This window comes from Dermochelys coriacea, chromosome 5 (assembly GCF_009764565.3).
Source record: "Dermochelys coriacea isolate rDerCor1 chromosome 5, rDerCor1.pri.v4, whole genome shotgun sequence".
NCBI classification, from domain to species: Eukaryota; Metazoa; Chordata; order Testudines; family Dermochelyidae; genus Dermochelys; species Dermochelys coriacea.
The window spans coordinates 60,824,266-60,844,897 of NC_050072.1; the positions used below are offsets into that span (position 1 = coordinate 60,824,266).

Consider the following 20,632-nt stretch of genomic DNA (forward strand, 5'->3'; position numbering starts at 1 on the left):
AAGCAGGTTGCATATGAAAAATAAAATACTCTTAAAGTAACAATTTATGCAAAAGGCAAACAATACATTTTAAGATGTTTCAGACCAAAGAGTATTCCTTTAGTCCCTGTGTTCATTTACAAGGTTAATTTTTTATCACAGCATTCTGTATCTTAATTGTGGTTATAGTCTTTCTAAAGAACTGTGGTATTAATGTACACATACACACAAATTACCGCAGTGCCATCAATCTTAAAAATATGTTCAATTAGCTAAATTATATTTTATAGAATATTTAAAACACAGGACCATTACATATAGCTGAAATGCACTCTTTAAATACGTCTTATGTTAGCATGCACCTATCTGTTTAAATGTCATTAATCTTTATGAATACAATTACAAACATAATTTACTAATTTATCTCTATAATTACATTTATAATTAGAACACAATAGATGTAATGTATTTACATAAAGAATAGAATTAGGAATTTTTTTTAGTTCCATATTTAATTACAGTTATGCCTTATATGGATGCCATTTCTTTGTTTTTTCCTTAAAAAAAACCCAGAGAGGTGCCCAAACATTTCTGGGTTTCCAGTAATGCATTAAAATGTGTTTCGGCTTCTCTGTACACAGTGAAATGCTTGCTGAATGCAAAGTGAGGGAGGATGAATTTCTCCAGGTTCTGTACGTCTGATCTCTCAAAACCTTCAAAATCTATCCTTGATCTCAGCAAACACTGCAGAGCACAATGTTATTTATGCATTCATTTATCTTTTCATCAAGGGCGGCTTATGTGGTCTTTACTGACTTTGGTTTCTCATCATCATCACAGATCAGCATCTGCATTGTGTGCACTTGTAACAGGGATAATGGATCTCACTTACAATACCTACAAACTCAGCTGAGAGCCGTGCAAAGCAAATGGCCATAAATGCACCCATCCTGGCCCAAGTCCTGATGAATAAAAATGAAGATCTTGTCAAATAATAAAGTGACAGGTTAATTTACAGCATGGAATAGTGTGAACAGGGAAAGCACTGCTTTTCCAATCTGTATGAATGGTGCCACCTATCTGCAGATTAGCAGAAAGCTTCAGATATACTAATTCAGAAATCAGGATAAACACATGTGATGTTGCTCAGTTTTGTAAATATCAGAGGAATGGAATTGATGATAAAGGAAAATGCGAGATTAGACACACACAGTTGCTTTCGAACCAAAAAAACAAGATTTTCAACAAAGGACTGCCGTATCAAACAGTAATAAAGAGCCTCAAGCAGTTGTCTGTGCTCATGCCAGTTTTCATGCTTTAATTCTGCTGCCCTGTGGTTCTTAGCTTTGACATTGAGATCTGCACGGCCACCAGAGATAATTATTTCAACCTTCAGGGCATCAGGCGCTTATTTTTGATCATGGATATGTAAGAGATTTTTTTTGCTTCCCAAGCTTGCCAAGTGGATATCAACAGAAGGGTAAAATAGGCAAAAATGGTAAGCATTTTAAGAGAAACTGCAGACACTAGGCTGTATAAATGTTAGTTTTCCAAGTAGTTTTATGGGCATTGCTGTTACTGAACATTACCCATTAAATATTTAAAAAACCCACACAAATATTTTAACTGATTTGAATTTCTCATTCCAAGATTGTTAGAAGACAGAAATAAAATAAAATTGCTTTGATTTTATAATACTGCTGTCAGTAATAGTGTTCCAAAAGTCTCTAATTTACTAAAACAATTTGCATACTATGAACTCACATTTTATACACTTTTTATGGTGATTCAGAGAAATTACAACAACTTTTTCATTAACACCTAACACGAATAAGCTAATTTGTGTTGTAACTACTCCATTGTAAGATGTCATTTTTGTAGAATATGATGGGTTTAAAAATACCCATCTTTAAAAACTGAATCTATATATGCAACTCTTATAAATTATCAATCCCTAATTAATCCTCAATGTTTTATTGAGATACATGATATAGAAGATTCTATGCAATTAAGTTACAGTGTAACTCAAAAGTTTAATATGCCAACAGAGCACAAAGCTTAAATACTAAGAGTTCACTGGACAATAACAGTGATATTTTTAAAAAGAAAAGGAGTACTTGTGGCACCTTAGAGACTAACAAATTTATTAGAGCATAAGCTTTCGTGAGCTACAGCTCACTTCATCGGATGCATCCGATGAAGTGAGCTGTAGCTCACGAAAGCTTATGCTCTAATAAATTTTTTAGTCTCTAAGGTGCCACAAGTACTCCTTTTCTTTTTGCGAATACAGACTAACACAGCTGCTACTCTGAAACCTACCAGTGATATTTTTAACATAGGAGACTTATTTTAGATTCTATTTCAGAATTAGAAATTCAAATTCCTTTGCATTTAAATTAAAATACTCAGGACATCAAAGCACTTTACAAATATTAATGAATTAAGTCACATATCATCCCTGTGAAGTTGGAAAATGCTACTATCCTCATTTCACAGGTGTACAAACTCAAATTAGTGAGGTTAAATGACATACCCATGGTCATTCAAGAAGTCTACGACAGACCTGGGGATAGATCTTCTGAATGCTGTACTTTAGTGAAGTACCCACCATCAGTTTTAAAAATCAGAACCCAAGCCTACAAATGTTATTCAGAAGTATAATACATTTTCTATCTAGGAAAATCTCTTCTGACCCTAACATATTCTATAATACAACTGCCAAACTAAACAGTTCAGTTTGAAAGAAAATACCAAACCAAATTACAGTATTAAGTGGTGGAAAGAGAAAATGGGAAAACTTAAGCCATCATGCAAGGAGAAAATTAAGAGAGTTATTTCTACTAAATAAAATGAGTATTCTTGTCTTTAAACATAGTGGAATTGATCCTGCAGTTGGATCTGCATACGCAGACCACTGGTACCACACAGGTGCAAGGGAGTAAGCTGAAGGACTGGGGGGAGAGAAGGGTTCTGAGTATGCCTTTGAAGCTATAATTTATATTCAAAATATTGATTGTAGAAGCCATTTTTACAATATATCCACAACAAAATATTAGGAAAAAATGAAATTGTTACCTCAGACATATTCTGGTACTTTGCATCCACTACACTGCTCCTCTGTCAAACTTTTTTTTTTTTATTAACAAAGTGTATTAATTTTTAGAATGAGAAAATAAAGTGGACTGTATACACCAAATGTGTTAAAGTTACAATTAAGATTTGGAAATTGTGTCTGTATTTAAAATATTTTTCTTTACAAAACTGAAAAGAAACACAAAAGTTCCCATTTTACATCAAGAAACATGTGTAAGAAAGAGCTCTTCTCACAGCTAGCATATTTAATATGTTCCTGCAACTGCTCTGATATATACTCATTCTCCTTTATTGAACAGCAGGAGCTAAAATTAATGTCATCCTCAGGCAGTCTAAACTTTTACATTTTTACCTCTGTAAAACACTAATTTAATAAAAATATGAACTCCCCACATGAGCACAAAGTATTTTTCAACTCATTGTGCGTATTTTTGGGTAGATATTTTCATTTATAATCTGTTTGCACTTAAGAAAGATAAGAAGCTACCTTGGCAAACAGGGGTGTAGTGATCTGGAAACATGACTAGATTTTGCTGAAAAAGGAACTCTGAGATTTTTTTTAAGATCCAGTAGAGCTGATAAGGATTGAAACAGTTAATTCTAAGTGATTACATGAGTACTTGCCTATTAAACTAACAAACAAGGACATGTAGTGATGACCACCAACAGGAAACTAAGGGAATAAGAAAGCTGACACCCCAAATGAGCTATACTCCAATATCGAAAACATCAAGCTATATCAAGTAAGAAGTATAAAAAAAATAAGTTTCTGGTCAACTCAAGTTCTTCGTACTTCAATTGAAAATCTAAGCTATAGTCTGACAGAACTGAAGAGGTTGAAACTCCACTACAGAAAAACATTTAAACTTGTCCCTCCAGCCAACCCACTAATGTTAATAGGACTCCTCCTCGTCCTCACATGCTTCAGAGAAACATATGCTGAAGTGAATTATTAGATTGGGTCCAGTGTGCTCAACACAACGCCAGGACTGAGGCCATAGTGCCTATACCTTAAGATCTTGAAGCCCGTTACAAATACTAATGAATTAAGCCTCACAACCTCTGTGAAATACACATTCAGAGCTGCCAAGTTTTGCGCAGCTCTATGTGTTAAATTTCTTGCAAGTGACAGAGTCACTAATTTTTCCCTTGGTGTGCCCCAAGCAATGGGACAGGTATGGGAGGCAGAAATCTATCCTTTACACCCCCACAGAAATAGGTCTGGGGAAGCCAGGGTTGACTGTCTTTTTAAGTTCTTATACTGAGTCTATCACCATGACATTTGAGCCTGTTTGGGGAGTCTAGAGAAACCAGAGAGGACTAGGATGTTGGAGATAGTCAAGGGCAGAGTATGGGGGAAGAAGCCTGGGGGCTTGCTGTGGGGTAGGAGCCTGAAAGCCTCAGGCTTTTGAAAGCAAGTCAGGAGATCCTGGAGCAGCTGGTTGTTGTAAGGCAGCAAGAGTTTGCAGCCTTGCTGGGGAAAGCTTGGAGCATTCTGGCTTTGCTCCCCATTAATTCAACATCCTGCCCAATCCCATTAGTTTCCCGCATTCTGCTTCCACTTATTGCCTTCTTTCGCTTCCTACCCCTGCCACCCCATCAGCCTTGCTTCTGATCTTGCTCCTCTTCAACCCTCGTAACTTCCCAGTTAAAAGTCATGCAGCCAGCAGTCCCCATCTCTAGCTGTTTCCCATGTTTCCTGAATACACTCAAAGAGAGCATCGTCCCATCACTAGCAGAGATTTTCCACATCCTGATTGCTGGCTTTGCAGTGACCCCAGTGGTTAGGAAACTGCTTGGGAAACCTTTAGACCCTGCAGCCCTTCTTGGATGTGTATCATTCCAGCAGAAACATAAGCATGCATGACAGAGACGGGGGAAATTGAAAAAACATTTGATTGTCATGACCACCATATGACATTTGGCAGCTGTGATTATCATTCCTTCTACAGATGCAGAAGGTGAAACTCAGGGAAGTGAAGTGCCTTGCCCAGAATCACACAAGAATTCTGTGGCAGAGCTATGAACAGCAGCTACATCTCAGCTTCATACATTAACCATATGATCATCCATCCTTCCTACAGCTAGATAATTTATGATTGGGTCAATAAGAAAGCATAGTCAGAAACCAAAAGGATTCAGATTTACTGAAATGATGTCAGGATATTACACATCACATCTAATCTCTCTGGCCAACACTAGCTCTAATTTCATTTAAATGTCAATGCCTGTCATGAACTGTCAGCCAGTAGGGAGACTGGAAAGGAAACAGGTTTGTATAAAGCTACTCCCCAACACAAATACACCAAGCTGAACAAGTAGAGGTGCAAGGAGATAACTCTGATTGTTCTGTGTCACCTGGGGATAAACAGGTGGAAAAAACCACAAGATCCAACATAGGACACACTGGACCTTTAATTTATGATATTCAGATGAGGCAGGCTAACAGGCAATCAGCATAAAGGTTACCGAGGTGTGTTAAAAGAAATGAGGAATCTGAACACCATCGAAACATATAATAGGTACTGGAACTAGGGATGCCGCACCCCCGGCTTGAAGTGGTTTTCATTATACACAGGATTTAGTTTGATTCAATGGCTCTCAGCACCCCCACTGTAAAAATTGTTCCAGCACCCCTGAAACGTATAAAGTAGTGTGTTGCATGAGGGAAACCCAGTCTGTCCAAAAGGAGAATTTGATCGGCAGACGTCTCACTGAGGTCAAAGTCATATCTGAGTTCCTGAAATGTTTATTGAGACAAATAGTCAGTGTCAACATATAATTATCACCCAAATATTCCAGTCCAGTGGTTTTAGGCATGGAGTGAATTTGTTTGGGAAGGGCAATTAACACATTAGGATGATATTACTGGATACTAAGGGAACATACACTACTCTATTACAAATCCTTAGTTGCCTGATTGGAAGCATTAGTAAGAATGAAGGCTTATTTGCATGGGGTAGCATATATTGTTACTATTTGTTGAGAAAAAAAAGTCTGGTGAAGACAATAGGTAGATATGTTTTTCTTTTGCTACGTGTGAGGCAAGATTATGAGGCATGAGGAGTTCTGTGAGGGTACACAGCATATTTAACTACAAAGACTATCCACATCCAATTAGAACAAAATTTGCACACAAAAGGGTTGGTAATAGATTAGACTTTCTATGAACACTAAAAAAGAATATATGCTGAAAAAATTGAAGTCTAACTGCATTTTGTTTATGTTTAATGGGAGAAGGATGAAGCATCAGGGAGAACAGCAGAACACTTAAAGACATGCCATTTCTGAAAATAGAAACTTCTCTTCCAGATTTTACCCCAAAGAGGCTCCTGTAAAATACATGTTTATACCATATATTTGCTATAACCAGAAATTAGTAGCTGTCTTAAGGACCTGCAAAGTATGTAGATGGATGAGGACCCACTTGATACAACTTCAATAGCATATAAAGATGCATTTAAAAATAACAATACATGTGAATTAAGATAAATGTGATGCTCCAGTGAGTAGGGCCAGATATATATCTGGGTGCCATCAGTAGTTACAGCTCAAAGTAAAAGGTTTGGGAGTACGGGAAGATCAGAAAAAATATACTCTCTCAAGGTATGTACTCTGGTGCTTCTCAATAAATTATATTCAGTGCTTATTTACCAAGGCAGCAGGCACTCTAGAAATAGCTAATATAGTTAGATTATAAACACACACACAAACACACACACACACACACGTATCTGTGTGCATGACTTTAAAAAATAAACCAAAAACCTCTACCACTAAAAATGGCTAGGCATATGAAGTATAAATTTGGTTTGGAAATAGCCATCACTGAGGAAAAAGTGCAAATGAGTGTTTCAGAAAAATGTTTTCTGATTTAACTGTTATGACCCACTAAAAAATTATACACACTACATGTCTGTTATATTTTATATGCAGTTTTCAAGCTAAGCTTGTAAAGTTCTGCAGGTAGAGAAGACCACAGTACATATATGTTCAGAACTAATCAAGTTTCACAATGAATGTTTTTGGAAATAAATGAATAATTCACTGCACATCCTACATGGTAAAAGCTCTTAAATTTCAAAGGGGAAGGTTTCTCTCCTGTGAACTTTCCAAAGTGCCCAAGTGGAGGGTTTCCTTCAACAGACTTGACAATACCTGTGGGACAGGGTATTTTGATCATGTTTAGTTAACCTAAATTTTTGACAGTCCATTGGGTTGCCACCTTCCTATTGCCCTTGTTCTGAAGCAAGAAGCCAGCTGCAAGGATACATTTCTAAAACTTTGATTGCTGCCAGCACAGCCGTTTTGCTCACCAGGTATCTTTTAGGAACTCTGGAAATTCTAGAATTAAATTAGTTTTCTAAATGTTCCCCTTTAATTGTTCTCACCTACCAATGTTCTCCTATAGTTCTTTGGCCCCCAGAACATTTCTCCTTTGCCTTGTCTCTTTACACCTCCTCTTTCCTTCTCTCTCTCCCCCACCTCACAGTATCATTTTCCCATCCTTTCTACCCTCTCCGTACTACTTCCAACATCTCTAACTTGTTTTATCGCTCACCCTTTCCCTAGCTCCCTCTCGCCTTCCCTTCCTTCTCTTTGATTATATTCTGCCCTAATCTTGGTGCTGCTTCGATTCACTATTCTCCACCTGCCAAACTTTCTCTTGCCACCAATTCTGATGATCCAGTCCCTCCCCCTCTAATCTCATGCCTGATTCCACCCTCGCTCTATTCTTTCTCCTGCTTCCTCTGGAATGCTTGCTCCATCCCATCCCCTCCACCCTGAAAAAATCTCCACTGCCATCTATGATCTCTCTACTTCCCACTCTTTCCACCTCTTAAGTCCCCCGATACAGTTTCTGAAGCTGCTGCATAAAAGCACTTACTTCTTTTCCTCTCACTTCCCCAGCCGAGTCATCTTCCAAAAATCATGGGGGAAAGAGGTCACACAGAGTTTCTCATTTCCCAATCCTGCCACATCTAACTTCTCCTTCTTCCCATTCTCACTCATTCTCTTCCTTTGAGTAACATTCCATCAAAATCTTTTCTCCTCTCTTCCTCATGTTTGTGAGATCTATGGATTTACCTCCTTTCCCCCACTACAGTTCTTGTCTGACTTTGACTCCTGGGCTCTTCTTATTGTCAGAATCCCCCACCCTTATCCTCAGCAATTTTAGTTTCCCGAATGACATCCCACCTGATCCTGCAGCGACCCATTTCCTAGATCTCACCTCCTTCTTTGACCTGCAACTATGGATCAACTGTACCACTCAACAAAATGGCCACTTTCTTGATCTTGTCTTCATTAAGCACTGCTTTCTCTGATTTTTCCCCTCTTTGACAACCTCCTCATCTCCTTCCATATTACTCATTGCCCTTCCATCACATCCACCAATCCTTCCACCAATCATTCTGTTACTTGCAGTCCAGCAACATCCACGAATTCTCTTCTGCTCTCCTTAGTTGCTCATTACTTCGATTACTTTCTTTCCATCACTTTGACTCTTTTGTCCTTTTCTCCATCACAAGGGCTGCCCAGCCAACTCCCAGCCCTGTCTCAGCTTCAACACCTGTTGCTCAGCAGCACAAAAAGTGAATAGGCATCTCTGGCAGAAGTAATGTGATCATACTGATTTTCTCCATTACAAGTTAATTTCTTCTTCTTTTAATTCTGACATCTTCTTAGCCATTTCTTTTTCCCTCACTGAACCCTGTACCTATAAATCCAGATGCCTTTCATGACTCATCTCCCTCCTAAAACACACTGATTTCTTCAAAGTATCAATAAGATCTGATGTGACCTCCCCCTTCATGTTCCTGCCACCTTTCCCCACACCCTAGTACACTCGCCTCCTTCTCCCCTATCACTGACATTGAGACTTGTCTGCTCTTCTCTTTCAACTACTCTTCCTGCATTAGTGACTACATCTAATCTTTTAGCCTCCTTCATCCTCTCTCTCTCTCATATTCATCAGTTTCCTTCCCCTCCTCGTACAATTGTGTGCTGATTTCCCATTTCTTAAGAAAAACAACACTGCTGACCCTCAAACTATTGCCCAATCTCTCTTCTCCCTCTCATCTCCAAACTCACTGGACATGCTGTCTACACAGTTTCTATCTTTAACTTTCATTCTTCAGTATCTCCAGTATTCCCCCGTTTTACATTCAACTAAAAATACTTTCAGGACCTGGATTCTATCCTAAACTTCTCTGAACTGTCTTCAGCTTTTGACACTGTCAACCAATCCCTACTTTTTGAAATGTTGTTCCACATTGGCTTGCATAGTGCTTTCCTCTTGTTGTTGTTCTCATACCTCTCTGATCATTCTTCCAGTGTCTTATTTGATGAGTCATCCTTTCCCCCTCTTCTGTCTATTGGAGTCCCTCAGGGTACTAAAATACAGCCTTTCCTCTCTGTCCACAAAATCAATATTTTTGTCCAAGCCTTCATCATCTTATCTGTTAACTACTGCAACTTGCTCTTTTCTAGCTTTGACTAGTATAAACCTGCGCCTATCAAGTCTATTCAAAATGCTGCTAAGATCATCACTTTCATCTCTGTGACCACATCAATCCTCTCCTCTTTGATTCCCTCCTTTGGCTCCCTCTTCATCACCATCAAAAAATAACTTCTTGTCTTTACCTTAAAGACCCTTCATAACTTAGTCCTACCCTACCTAGCTGATCTAGTAAACTGTGAAATCGACCTCTGCCTTTGTTTTGCCAAAGTTCCCAGCCACCCACCTGTCAGCTTCTCTCAAACATATCTATGCTTTCTCTGGTGCTGCCCCTTTATGTATGGGAAAAACTTCTTGGAAAAAAATCGATATAGCCTCTTTATTGTCCTTCAAATCCCTCCTTAAGGTACACTTTGCCATAATGCCTATGAAACCTAATCTGCTAGTCATAGCAAGACAGGTTTCCTCTTCCCCTTCTTTCCTTTTCGTACCCGAGTTAAAAACACCAAATTATAATACGTGTAACTTATAAAGCTGTGCCAGTTCTTCCCCATACTCATTCACTTGTATGTTCATCCCCATACCCTATGCTTTGCTCGTTTGTGTCTTTAGGCTGGAAGATCTCTGGATAAAAAATTCTCTTTTTGTGTTTGTGCAGAGTGCAGCATAATGGGGCCATCCTGAATCAGGTTTTTGGGAGCTACCATAACAACAATGGAGTTTCTTTTTCCTTATCACCCCCCACACAAAAAAAATCTCTAGAAAACTCTGTCCAAAAATGGCATCACATTTATTTTTATACAGGTAAGCACTTAAAAGTCAGAAATGACAAAATTAAAATTGCACAAGCAATGGTAACGTTGCCACCAGGGGCATATAAATAACAATATTGTTTAATTACAAAACCACATAATATTTATCAAATAAGAGCATATAATAACAGACAATGTTTTCTATAGCCATAAATATACATGTAGCATCTTGTACTATTAAGTAGTATTATGTTCATGTCATATAAACAGAGCCCATTTACTCCTGGTGGAATTCTGCACCAACAAAAATAAAAAAAAATGTGCACCAAAAAATTAAATACCTGTGCACAATATTTTAAAATTCTGCATATTTTATTTGTCAAATAACACAATATAATCACACCAAATTTCAAATTATTTTGGTAATTTATTTCAAAATACCTGTCAGCAAGTAAGTCTGTAATGATACAGACAATAAAAAAGATTCAGGAAATGTTTTTTTGACAAATAGATTCCTTACCAGGCATAGCAATACAGAACTTTGAGTAATAATTCATTTAAACTACAATACAGAAACATATTTCCTGCACCTCTCAGAAACAGTGAAAAGGCTTGGGGGAAGTCAGAGGTAATGGAGGAGCTGAAGAAGAGGGAAGTAATTGCTGGGAAGAAGCCTCGGAGTAAAGCTGGAGAGTTGTTGGGTGTGGGTGGGAGAAATATAGAACAGGTGGGTTTTTTTGGAGAGATGGAAGGATTGTTGGAGCAGGGAGCCCCCCCAAGCAGACTCTTTCTGACCCATAGCCTCTCTCAGTCACGTGCATCTGCCCCTGTCCTCATGTGTCCCTGCACCCCCACTTAGCCACCCCTTCCCCCCACATGGCCCTGAACCTCCCTCCCCCATCCCCATATGGCCCTGAACCCCCACTCAGCCACCCCTCCCCATCCAGTCCTGCACCCCCAGTCACTCCCTCCCCTTCCGCCCTGCACCCCCAGTCACCATCCTCCTTCTATCCCCATGTGGCCCTACACCCCCCCCAGTGTCCCTGCACCTGCACTCAGCCAGTCCCTCCACCTGTCCCCATGGGTCCCTGCACCCCTACCCCGTTTCCATGTGGTCCTCGGCCCCCACTTCTATTCAGCGCCCAGCCCAGTATGTTCCCCCACTAGCCCTTCTGAGCCCCAGTCTGTGACCCCCCAACAGCCCCATATGCCCTGCTCTAACCAACCCTTCCATATCCTCTGCCTCCTCACCTGGCCCCATGAGCAAGGGGCTGTGAGCCTCTTCTCTTCCCTATCCACAGAATGCTGCTCTCTGCCCTGGTGCCAAAACTGCCCCTGGTGGGTGAAAGATGTAACTGCCTCACCTGTCTGGCAGAATGTATTTTCTGCAGAGAAAAAAAATTCTGCAGGGGGTCATGAATTCTGTATGGGTGCAGTGGCACAGAATTTCTCCAGGAGTATCCATTAAAGGAACTTTGTATGAAAAGTATACTGTAAGACATCCTCCAGATTTAAAGAGACATCATCAATTGAAATATCACATTTCTATCTAATTTTTAACTGTTATTACAAGTAATACCCAATCTTCTTATTACCAAAAAAGAATAGAGAAAAACTATTTTCTCTATTTTTCCAGTTTGTTTGCTTTATGCGTTTGATGGCATTCTGTACTGTGTATAATAAGTTACACTGTTTCCCTCAACAGTTAGTCAGGTTCCAATTCAGCAAGGTATTTATGCACATGCTTAACTGTACAAATATAAGTAGTTTCCTTGAAGTCAAATAAATGTTTGCAGGATCAGGGCCTTCCTGTTTCCTTTGTAATCTGTGTGGTTTTTTTCATATAGCAACCGGGGAGAAGAAAATCATTTCCAAAAATAGAATATGAATTGACAGGGAGACTCAAGGGCACTTTAATGATCTAGTGACTCCTTCTGGCCTTAAACTCTGTGACTCTAATAGGTATGTAGAAGTTATATGTTAGGCCTGTCTACACTATAACTTTTAAACCACATCTAGGAAAGCAACTCTAGTTCAAAAATAGTTAATATGGTTTATGATCACACAACAAGAATTTTTATAGGCATGTCAAAAGACTCAACTAGAGAGACATTTTAATCATGGTTCTGCTGAATATGGTTCCATCACTAATGTGAACGGACTATATTGGTTTTGTGGCAGAACCGTGTTAATCAGTCCCTGCTGGGCAATCTTACAAAGCATAACAGAATGCCAACCATCGGATTCATTATTTCAATTTTGTGTCAGTATATCTCCTTTTAGTAAAGGAAAACTGGAGTAACTCTGTGATGAATCAGGACCAGGTGTTGTAATAGAATGTTCTTCCCAAGTAGGGAGAGGAAACACAGATGTTTGCCATTTGCACATATCTACACTTATTTTGACTGAATACACCAAATTCATCCTTGGTGTTACTCAGTGAAGTCAATTAACTAAGGATGAATTTGTCCCAATGTGTGACTCTTCAAGTGCATGGGGTGAGCATCTGCCCCCAATTTGCTGGAAATAATTCCGTTTTAATGGCCTATGCCCAGATCCTAGACAGATTTCCATAAACTGGTTCTAATTTTAAACACTGCTTTTCTCTCTGACATTCCTGGCCTGCTGGTTGTCAATTACAATGTCAGGAGGTCTACTCACTGAAGAACTGAGCATAGAGCAGCTTTCCTTCATTTTGTCTTTATGATTATCTGCAGAAGAGAGACAGAGTCCATATAAGCAAGACATGCTATTCCTGCTGCTGTTCAAATGCACAAACAGTCTGTAACTGGTGTGATGCCATTGTTCATCTCATATCCACTCCCATTCACCATGGGAACTTCGGCATCATCGGGACAGAAAAAAAGAGAGAGAAACACTAAGCCATGTGCCTTCTTATGGTTATTGTTTTTCCAGTAAGGATGTTACCAATATCTCTACATTCTAAGAGAGACTGAAATAACCTAGAAAGGCCTCACATATTACAACACTGAAATAAAGAGAATCTTAAAAATGCTGTCACAAGTCCCAGCATAAAATTAAATGAAGGAAGAACAGAGTCATGTGTCCTTGGGGGAAAGAGTCAGAAAATTGTGAGGTCAGTAGCACTGATAGTGAGGCTAATAATATCACATTGAAGAAGACATAAGACTAATGCGTAACCTAAACGTTGCTTATTGTATCAATCTAGGAAAGGAGAATTTTTCAGGCAGCCTTACACAAGTTAAAAAGCAGAAGTATCATTTCATCAAACAATATTTAAGTGAGAATCTAGCCATTTGGGCAATATTTTTCAACATTTCAGCAAAACAGCTGGATGGCAGCTAAAGCATGTGTCTAAAATGCAATTTCAGTTATTTATAGATGCAGGGAAGAAACTATTTTGATGCTCATTTCTAAGAATAATACAGTGCTGGAGCACACTCATATTTGTAGATGTTGTATTCAAGAGTGTATATTCTATAAGCATTTACTAAAGTCACAGCACAGGTAATTTAGGATGAATAGCTCAGAAATCAGCAGGTTGTGTTTTGTACAGATGCTCTACATGTAGTTAATATAATCAGTGGGCTCAGGAGCAGTGCTAAGATGGATGAGGTGTTGGAATGTGTTTGGTTTTGGAATATATGTGCTTAAAATAATTTCTGCTTTAAGTTATAAAGGAAAGGCAGCATGTTGTTTAAACACTGAACTGGAAATAAGGAACTCAAATTCTAATTCCAGCTGTGCCACTGACTCAGTGTATGGTCTCAAGACAAGGCACAGTCTTGCTGTATCTCAATTTCCATATCTGTGAAAGGGGAATAAATAATATTGATCTTTTTATTTTAGGAAGTTTAGATTGTACATTCTTTGGGACAAGTAATGTGTCTTATCCAAGCCTTGTAAAGACCCAGGTAAATTAATAGCATTCTTTCTTCTTTTAGTATGTGTCACTGTGGATCCCACTGTAGGTGATTGGCAAGCAGTACCCCCTCTGGACAGTGGAAATGAGGACTATCAGCTGCATAGCACCAAATAAAAATTGGAGTACTGCTCTGTTGAACTTGGCCTCAGACCTAGCTGCACATCAAAGGTGTAATGTTTGGCAAAGTTAGTGGGTTGCTCTATGTTGTGGCTTTGCAGTTCTTCGATACTGGCATGTTTCTGAAGTAGACTGAAGATGTTGCATGTGACCTGGTGAAGTGTGCCTTCATGTTCAGAGGGTGAGGCTCACAGATGATAACGTGAAAAACACTGCATGATCCACTTAGAGATTCTATGCAACAAAATAGCTTGGCTTTCCACTGAGCCAGATATGGCCACAAAGGGATGAGGAGACAACCACCTTGTCCCTGTGAAAGGATGTGTAAATAAATTCAGCCAAAGAGTGTAGAGCTAGCTGACCCTCTGCACTGAGGTAATGGCAATCAGAAAGACCATCTTAAGGGTAAGGTGATGTACTTAACAATCCAATACAGATTTGAACAGAGGCTCCATGAGTCTTAAGACAATGTTGAGATTCCACATAGGAGTCAGGTTTTTAACAGGTGAGTAAGCATGCAGGAGGCCCTTGAGGAATTTTGACACTGTTGGAAGTAAGATGACAGAATACACCTCTATCGAAGCATGACTTGCTGATATTACTGCACCGTGGACTTTGGGAGAAAAAAGTGCCAATATAGTATGCTTCAAGGGCAGCATGCAGTTGAGAATCTTTGATATTGGAGCCCCAACTAGATTCAGATTATGCCCATACAGATAGCTGTTTCCATTTGGAGGAGGAGTAGATGGCTTCCCGCTCTGTATGAGAATTTCTTGAACCTGTCAATAACAGTATGTCAGTAGTGCTCAACCAGCCAACATCTAGCCATCATGTATAGCAACTGCAGAACAGGGTGCCATACCTGGCTATGGTTCTGGGATATCATGTCTAGGCAGATTGGGAAATGGATTGGAATCCAAATGGACATATGCAAAAGGTCTGACAGGCAAAACTGCCTCAACCAGTAAGGTGCCGTTAGGATCAGCATGACCGTGTCCTGTCTGACTCAGGATATCACTGTGGGGATTAGGATAATCATATGAAAGGGATACAGGAGAACTGGAGACCTCTGAATCAGGGACATGTCAGTGTCAAGGATCATGCCCCTACTGGAGCAGAAGTTTGGGCCTTGGTGTTGTCCTCAATGGCAAACAGATCTATCACAGGAGTCTCTCTGTAGTGACTGCACATGGTTGGTTACTGCGTGCCTGCCTAAGAACTACCAGGTAACCGCTAGTACCTGGAAGGTGCGGAGCCAGTGAGTTACCCGATAGAGATGACACCAAATCTACAGCCTGAAGGCTTCATGGTAGAGAAAGGATGACTTTGCTTGTTTATATAGTTCATTGTGGACATGCTGTCCCTTACGATCTGCACTGTGGAGCTCCATCCAGGTCAGCTGGATGACTCCGAGCATCAGGATAGTCATATGCAGCTTGAGAGATGATTACTTGTAGTTCACAAGGAGTCCAAGTTGGAAAAAACAGGGAGAGGATGTATTCTAGGGCAGTCAAAGTCTCCAGCTGAGACCTGCCCCTGATCAGCCAGTTGTCCAGGCATGGCTAGACATGAATTCCCATACTACTTAAATGCACTGCCACTACTGTAGAGCATTTGCGAATACTTTTGGTGCTGTGGAGCATCTGAAAGGTAATAATCTGTATTGGTAATGATTGGATCACACTGTGAATCTTAGGTACTTCCTGTGGGCCAGGCAGACAGCCATATGGAAATATGCATCCTACAAGTCAAAAAATCTATGAAGCAGTCTTAAGATTGAAGAGATGGAGTGATGGAGGGGGGCATTACTGTCCTAAATCTGAGATGGCATAATATGTTGAGTCTTCTCAGGTCTAGAATATGACAAATAAGGTAAATTAATACTGGAGATAGAAGTTTCTTCCCCTGAATATTTGGCACCTCCTTTCCAGCTCCTAGATGAAGCAGTGAGACCTGTTCCACTTGTAACAGGCTCTTGCAAGAAGGGACGGGAAAGGAGAAGTTGTAGGGGGGTAAAAAATGGAATTGAATGGAGTAGCCATGAATGATTTTTAGCACTCACCTGCCTCATGTTATGGCACACAACATCTGGTGGAATGGGGTGCGGTGGTTTCTGAAAGTTGTGCTTTCTGAACTGGATCTGATATGATTCACAACAGTCCCATCAAATATGTGGACATGCCATAGGAGTAGAATGCATCACTGAGGTGGAAGAAGGCTGTTGTACCTTGGATTTTTCTTGGCCTGGTATTCAGGTTGCCTGGAGTAATAGGTGGGTGTCCATTGTCTCAGCCGGGATTAAGAATGGTATGGCTTCTGGAATTGGGTTGGTGTGTAAATCGCTAAGCAGCACAGGTAGCCTTTGAATCCTTTAAACAGTATAGAGTGCTCTCAGTTCACTCATAAAATAACTCCATGCCCTCAAAGAGCAGGTCCTTGATCGTAGCCTGTCACTTCATAGGAATGCTTGATGCTTGCACCCATGATTTTTTGTGACCTTAGTTCTAGCCATGGAGTCAGAGGCATCCTTCGGTGCCCATAAGGTTGTCTTGGCCACCAGTTGGACTTCCTTGATTATTTCCCGGAGTTCTTCACTGTCATGCAGGAGTTTCACGAGAAAGGGTGTCACTCTATCCCAGGTTATGTCATATTTAGTCTGTAGGATCCACCAATTTGACACTCAGAATTGTAGAGAGGCTGAAGAGTAACATTTTCTCCCAAATAGGTTAAGCCTTTTTGGGTCCTAGTCCTTATGGGTACTCTTCTTTTATTTATATTTTTCCTATGTCACTGAGAAAACTAAGGAGCCTGGGTTGGGTTGGGTATGGAAATACATGAACCCTGCTTGGAGCACCTAGTTCAGCTTTTCTTCCTATTTTTGCTGTGGGTGTTATCATGGCTGGCATCTGCCACCAGGCCTTAATTCGGTCAATCAGTCCCTCACTTATGGCACGAGTGATCCTGGTTGGACTGGAAGATGTCAAAAAATCTGAACAATTTCTGAGATTCTTTGATATGACCAATGTCTCTATTTCTAGAGTCTCAGCAATTCTTCTGACGAGCTCTGAAAGGTTCATAGATTCCAAACACAGAAGGGACCACTGAAGTCATCTAGTCTGACCTTCTGTATAACACAGGCCATAGAACTTGCCCAAAATAATTCTTTGAATGTACCTTTTAGAAAAAAAATTCAATCTTGATTTTAAAATAGTCAGTAATGGAGAATCCACTACAACCCTTGCTAAAGGATCCAACTGTTCCAATGGTTAATCACCCCCACTGTTAGAAACGTACGCCTTATTTCCAATTTGAATTTGTCTAGAATCCACATCCAGCCATTGGATTGTGTCATACCCTTGTCTGCTAGATTGAAAAGCCCATTATCAAATGTTTGTTCCCCATGTAGCCTGTAACTAAGTCACCCAATAACTTTCTCTTTATTAAACTAAATGGATGGAGCTCTTTGAATCTACAATGATAAGGTATGTTTTCTCATCCTTTAATCATGCTCCTGGCTCTTCTCTGAACCCTCTCCAATTTATCAACATCATTCTCGTGGATACCAGAATTGGACACAGCATTCCAGCAGCAGTTGCACCCATGCTAAACACAGAGGTAAAATAACATCTCTACTCCGACTCAAGATTCCTCATTGTACGCATCCAAGGATCGAATCAGCCATTTTGGCTACAGCATTGCACTGGGAAGCTCATTTTCAGCTGATTATTCCCCACAACATACAAATCAGAATAGATTCTCCGATCCTGTAAGTATAGCCTCCATTTTTATTCCTACATTTAGCCATTTGGAATGATAGCAATATCAGGGAGGCACTGAAAGCACAGGAGAGACAGACTGCCTACTGTCAATTCCAGTGCCTGGCCCTAGCCCAGAGCTAAAGCTGCAGGGAAAGTCCTGCTCAGCCCTGAAGTTATTCATATCCATGGCCACAATCCTCAGGGAATTTAACTGTGAAACTCTAGTAAAAAGCTCTATTGGCCATGTAAAAACTATGATTTTTTTCAAAATCTTATAAAGTGGTCAAATTTGGGTGGATTTCTATGCAAATGGCAAAAGCCATACTCTTGACATAAAAGCCATCCCTCTGTCAAACTTCACTGCTCCAAAGCATAGGGGTGGTAGGGTTTCCCAAAGAAAAGAAAAATCACCAAAACTGAACATTAAACAATGTATTTTTTCCTGGTTTTGTTCTCAGAAAAGGCTGAACTGTTTTGGCAGAAATTTTGTAAAAATGATCACACTGGGGACACACATCCAATGTGGAAAATTTCAGCCTCAACATTTAAAATTTGGCAAAGTTATATGAAACTGAAAACAGTCTTATAATGGGAGTCTTAGGCAACTTTAGTAATAGGCAGTGATGCCAGCCCCACTGAGGGTACACTACACACACCCACCCTTGAATTTCAAAGAGCAGCTGTGTAAAATTAGGCTGTCCAGAATTTGTATTTAGGTTCCTAAATAGGGATTTAGAAGTTAATTTGGACACCCATTTTCAAAAATCATGGCTATCATCACATACAAACACCCCACTAGTTCTATGCAAGGATACAGAGTATGTATGCATACATAAACATATGTATATCCAGAGCATAGGTGAATCAGTGCATCTGAATTTACAGAGACCTTTTATATTTTATATATGCGCTTTTATATTTTCACTGAGATTTAGAATTCCTAATTTCAACTTTGAGCTATACTGTCTTGCATCTTCACAGAAATAGACACATTTCAAATTCTACTAATAAACTTTAAGGAAATCCCTATACTGTACTATTATAGTAGTTCAAGATAAGCCCTAATGTGCAGTTAAGAAATGACATAAGATAACAGCCAGTTATACTTGCAGTTTGTCTAGTCAAAAATTCTACCATCTTTATCACCTAAAAAAAGATAAAATTTTCACGTAAAAAGACACGTCTCTTTAATAAAGCAGAGATGTTATTAAAAATAAGTCCATGTCAGCAAAGCTTATCAACTATATGATATAAACCTTAAATACAGTAACTATTTTAGAAACAATACAAAAGCCACATCAAAACGATACAAGACAGACACACGAATATAAGGAAATTATTTCCAAACGACTGCAGAATACAGAATTATCTTTCTATTTAACTCACCCCATTTTGCCTAGGTATTGCAGCTCACATGGTACTGCACAGTACTAAAATAATTCATTGTTCAGAGACCCTTATCAGCTGCAAAGCCAAAGCTGGAGCATATCAGCTGCAGAGCCAAGGCATAACAGAGTGGAGGGTGGGGAAGACAGATTGCAATGTCTCCCCATTCTTCTGCTCCTACAACAAAATATTAAACTGAATTTCCTTGGTGGTTTTGTTAGGTGAACAGAGTTTATTTTTAAACAGAACTGTAATATATTAATGTGATAAAGTGTCTGATATAGAACACAATTTTATAAGATGCTGCAACAAACATTTTATCCTTTTATGAAGGTTAACGTGTGTATGAAACCTTGCCCAGCAAGTATAATGAACAGTAAGACTTCCTAATACTATATACAAAGATAGTATAGTTAAAAATAATCTCAGTGCCATTTGTTTTCTAAATCTCAAAGGGTGTATATAAAGACTAGTTTAGAACTTGAACAAAAATAAAAATACGTGTGAAATAAGCAAACTTGCATCCTTATCACCAAAATCCAGCATCTGTAATGTTGTTTGGGATAAGAATTAAGAAAAGAATGATGATCATGATAATATCTAGGCTGATAATTTGTACACCAAAGCCCCAATTCAACAAGGTACCTAGGCACATGCCTAAATTTTAGGATATGAGCTTTCCCATTCACTTCAATGGGACTACGTACATGCTTGCATTTAGGCACGTGCTTAGGCCCCTTGCTGAATTAGATCCCAAGTCGAGTTAACACTTAAGCACATAATTAACTTTCCACATGAGTTTAAGGCCAACTTATTTCAACAGGATTTAAGAGCATGTTTAAGTATTAATAATATCTAGTTCTTATCTAGTGCTTTTCATTAGTACATCTCAAAGTGCTTTTTGACTGAGGTTGGGATCATTATCTCCACTTTACAGATGGGGAAACTGAGACACAGAGAGGTGAAGTGAGTTGTCCAAGGTCACCCACAAGTCAGCGGCAGAGCCAGGAACAGAATCCCAGTCTCCTGAGTCCCAGGCCACAGTTCTATCCACTAGACAACACTGTTGCTGAAATAGTACTTTACTGAATAGGTATGGAGTTGAGCTCATGCTCAAGTTCTTTGCTGAACTGGAGCCTAAGTCCTGAAATCAAGGTTAAAGACACAAAAACTTTTCATT

General features: G+C 39.5%; 1 protein-coding gene across 17 annotated transcripts in view; it reads right to left on the reverse strand.

The window, feature by feature from the left end:
• The window catches only part of FAM172A (family with sequence similarity 172 member A), a 372,757-nt gene that overhangs the window by 215,326 nt on the left and 136,799 nt on the right, over window positions 1–20,632 (reverse strand). For 11 of the 17 annotated variants that reach the window (XM_043514568.1, XM_043514570.1, XM_043514565.1 and 8 more), the window contains one exon: window positions 11,536–11,619. The exons of the other annotated variants lie outside the window; for them this stretch is intronic. In XM_043514568.1, the coding sequence (XP_043370503.1) occupies window positions 11,536–11,619 (84 nt within the window). The remainder of the gene's footprint in view (window positions 1–11,535; window positions 11,620–20,632) is intronic. 17 annotated transcript variants of the gene reach the window in all.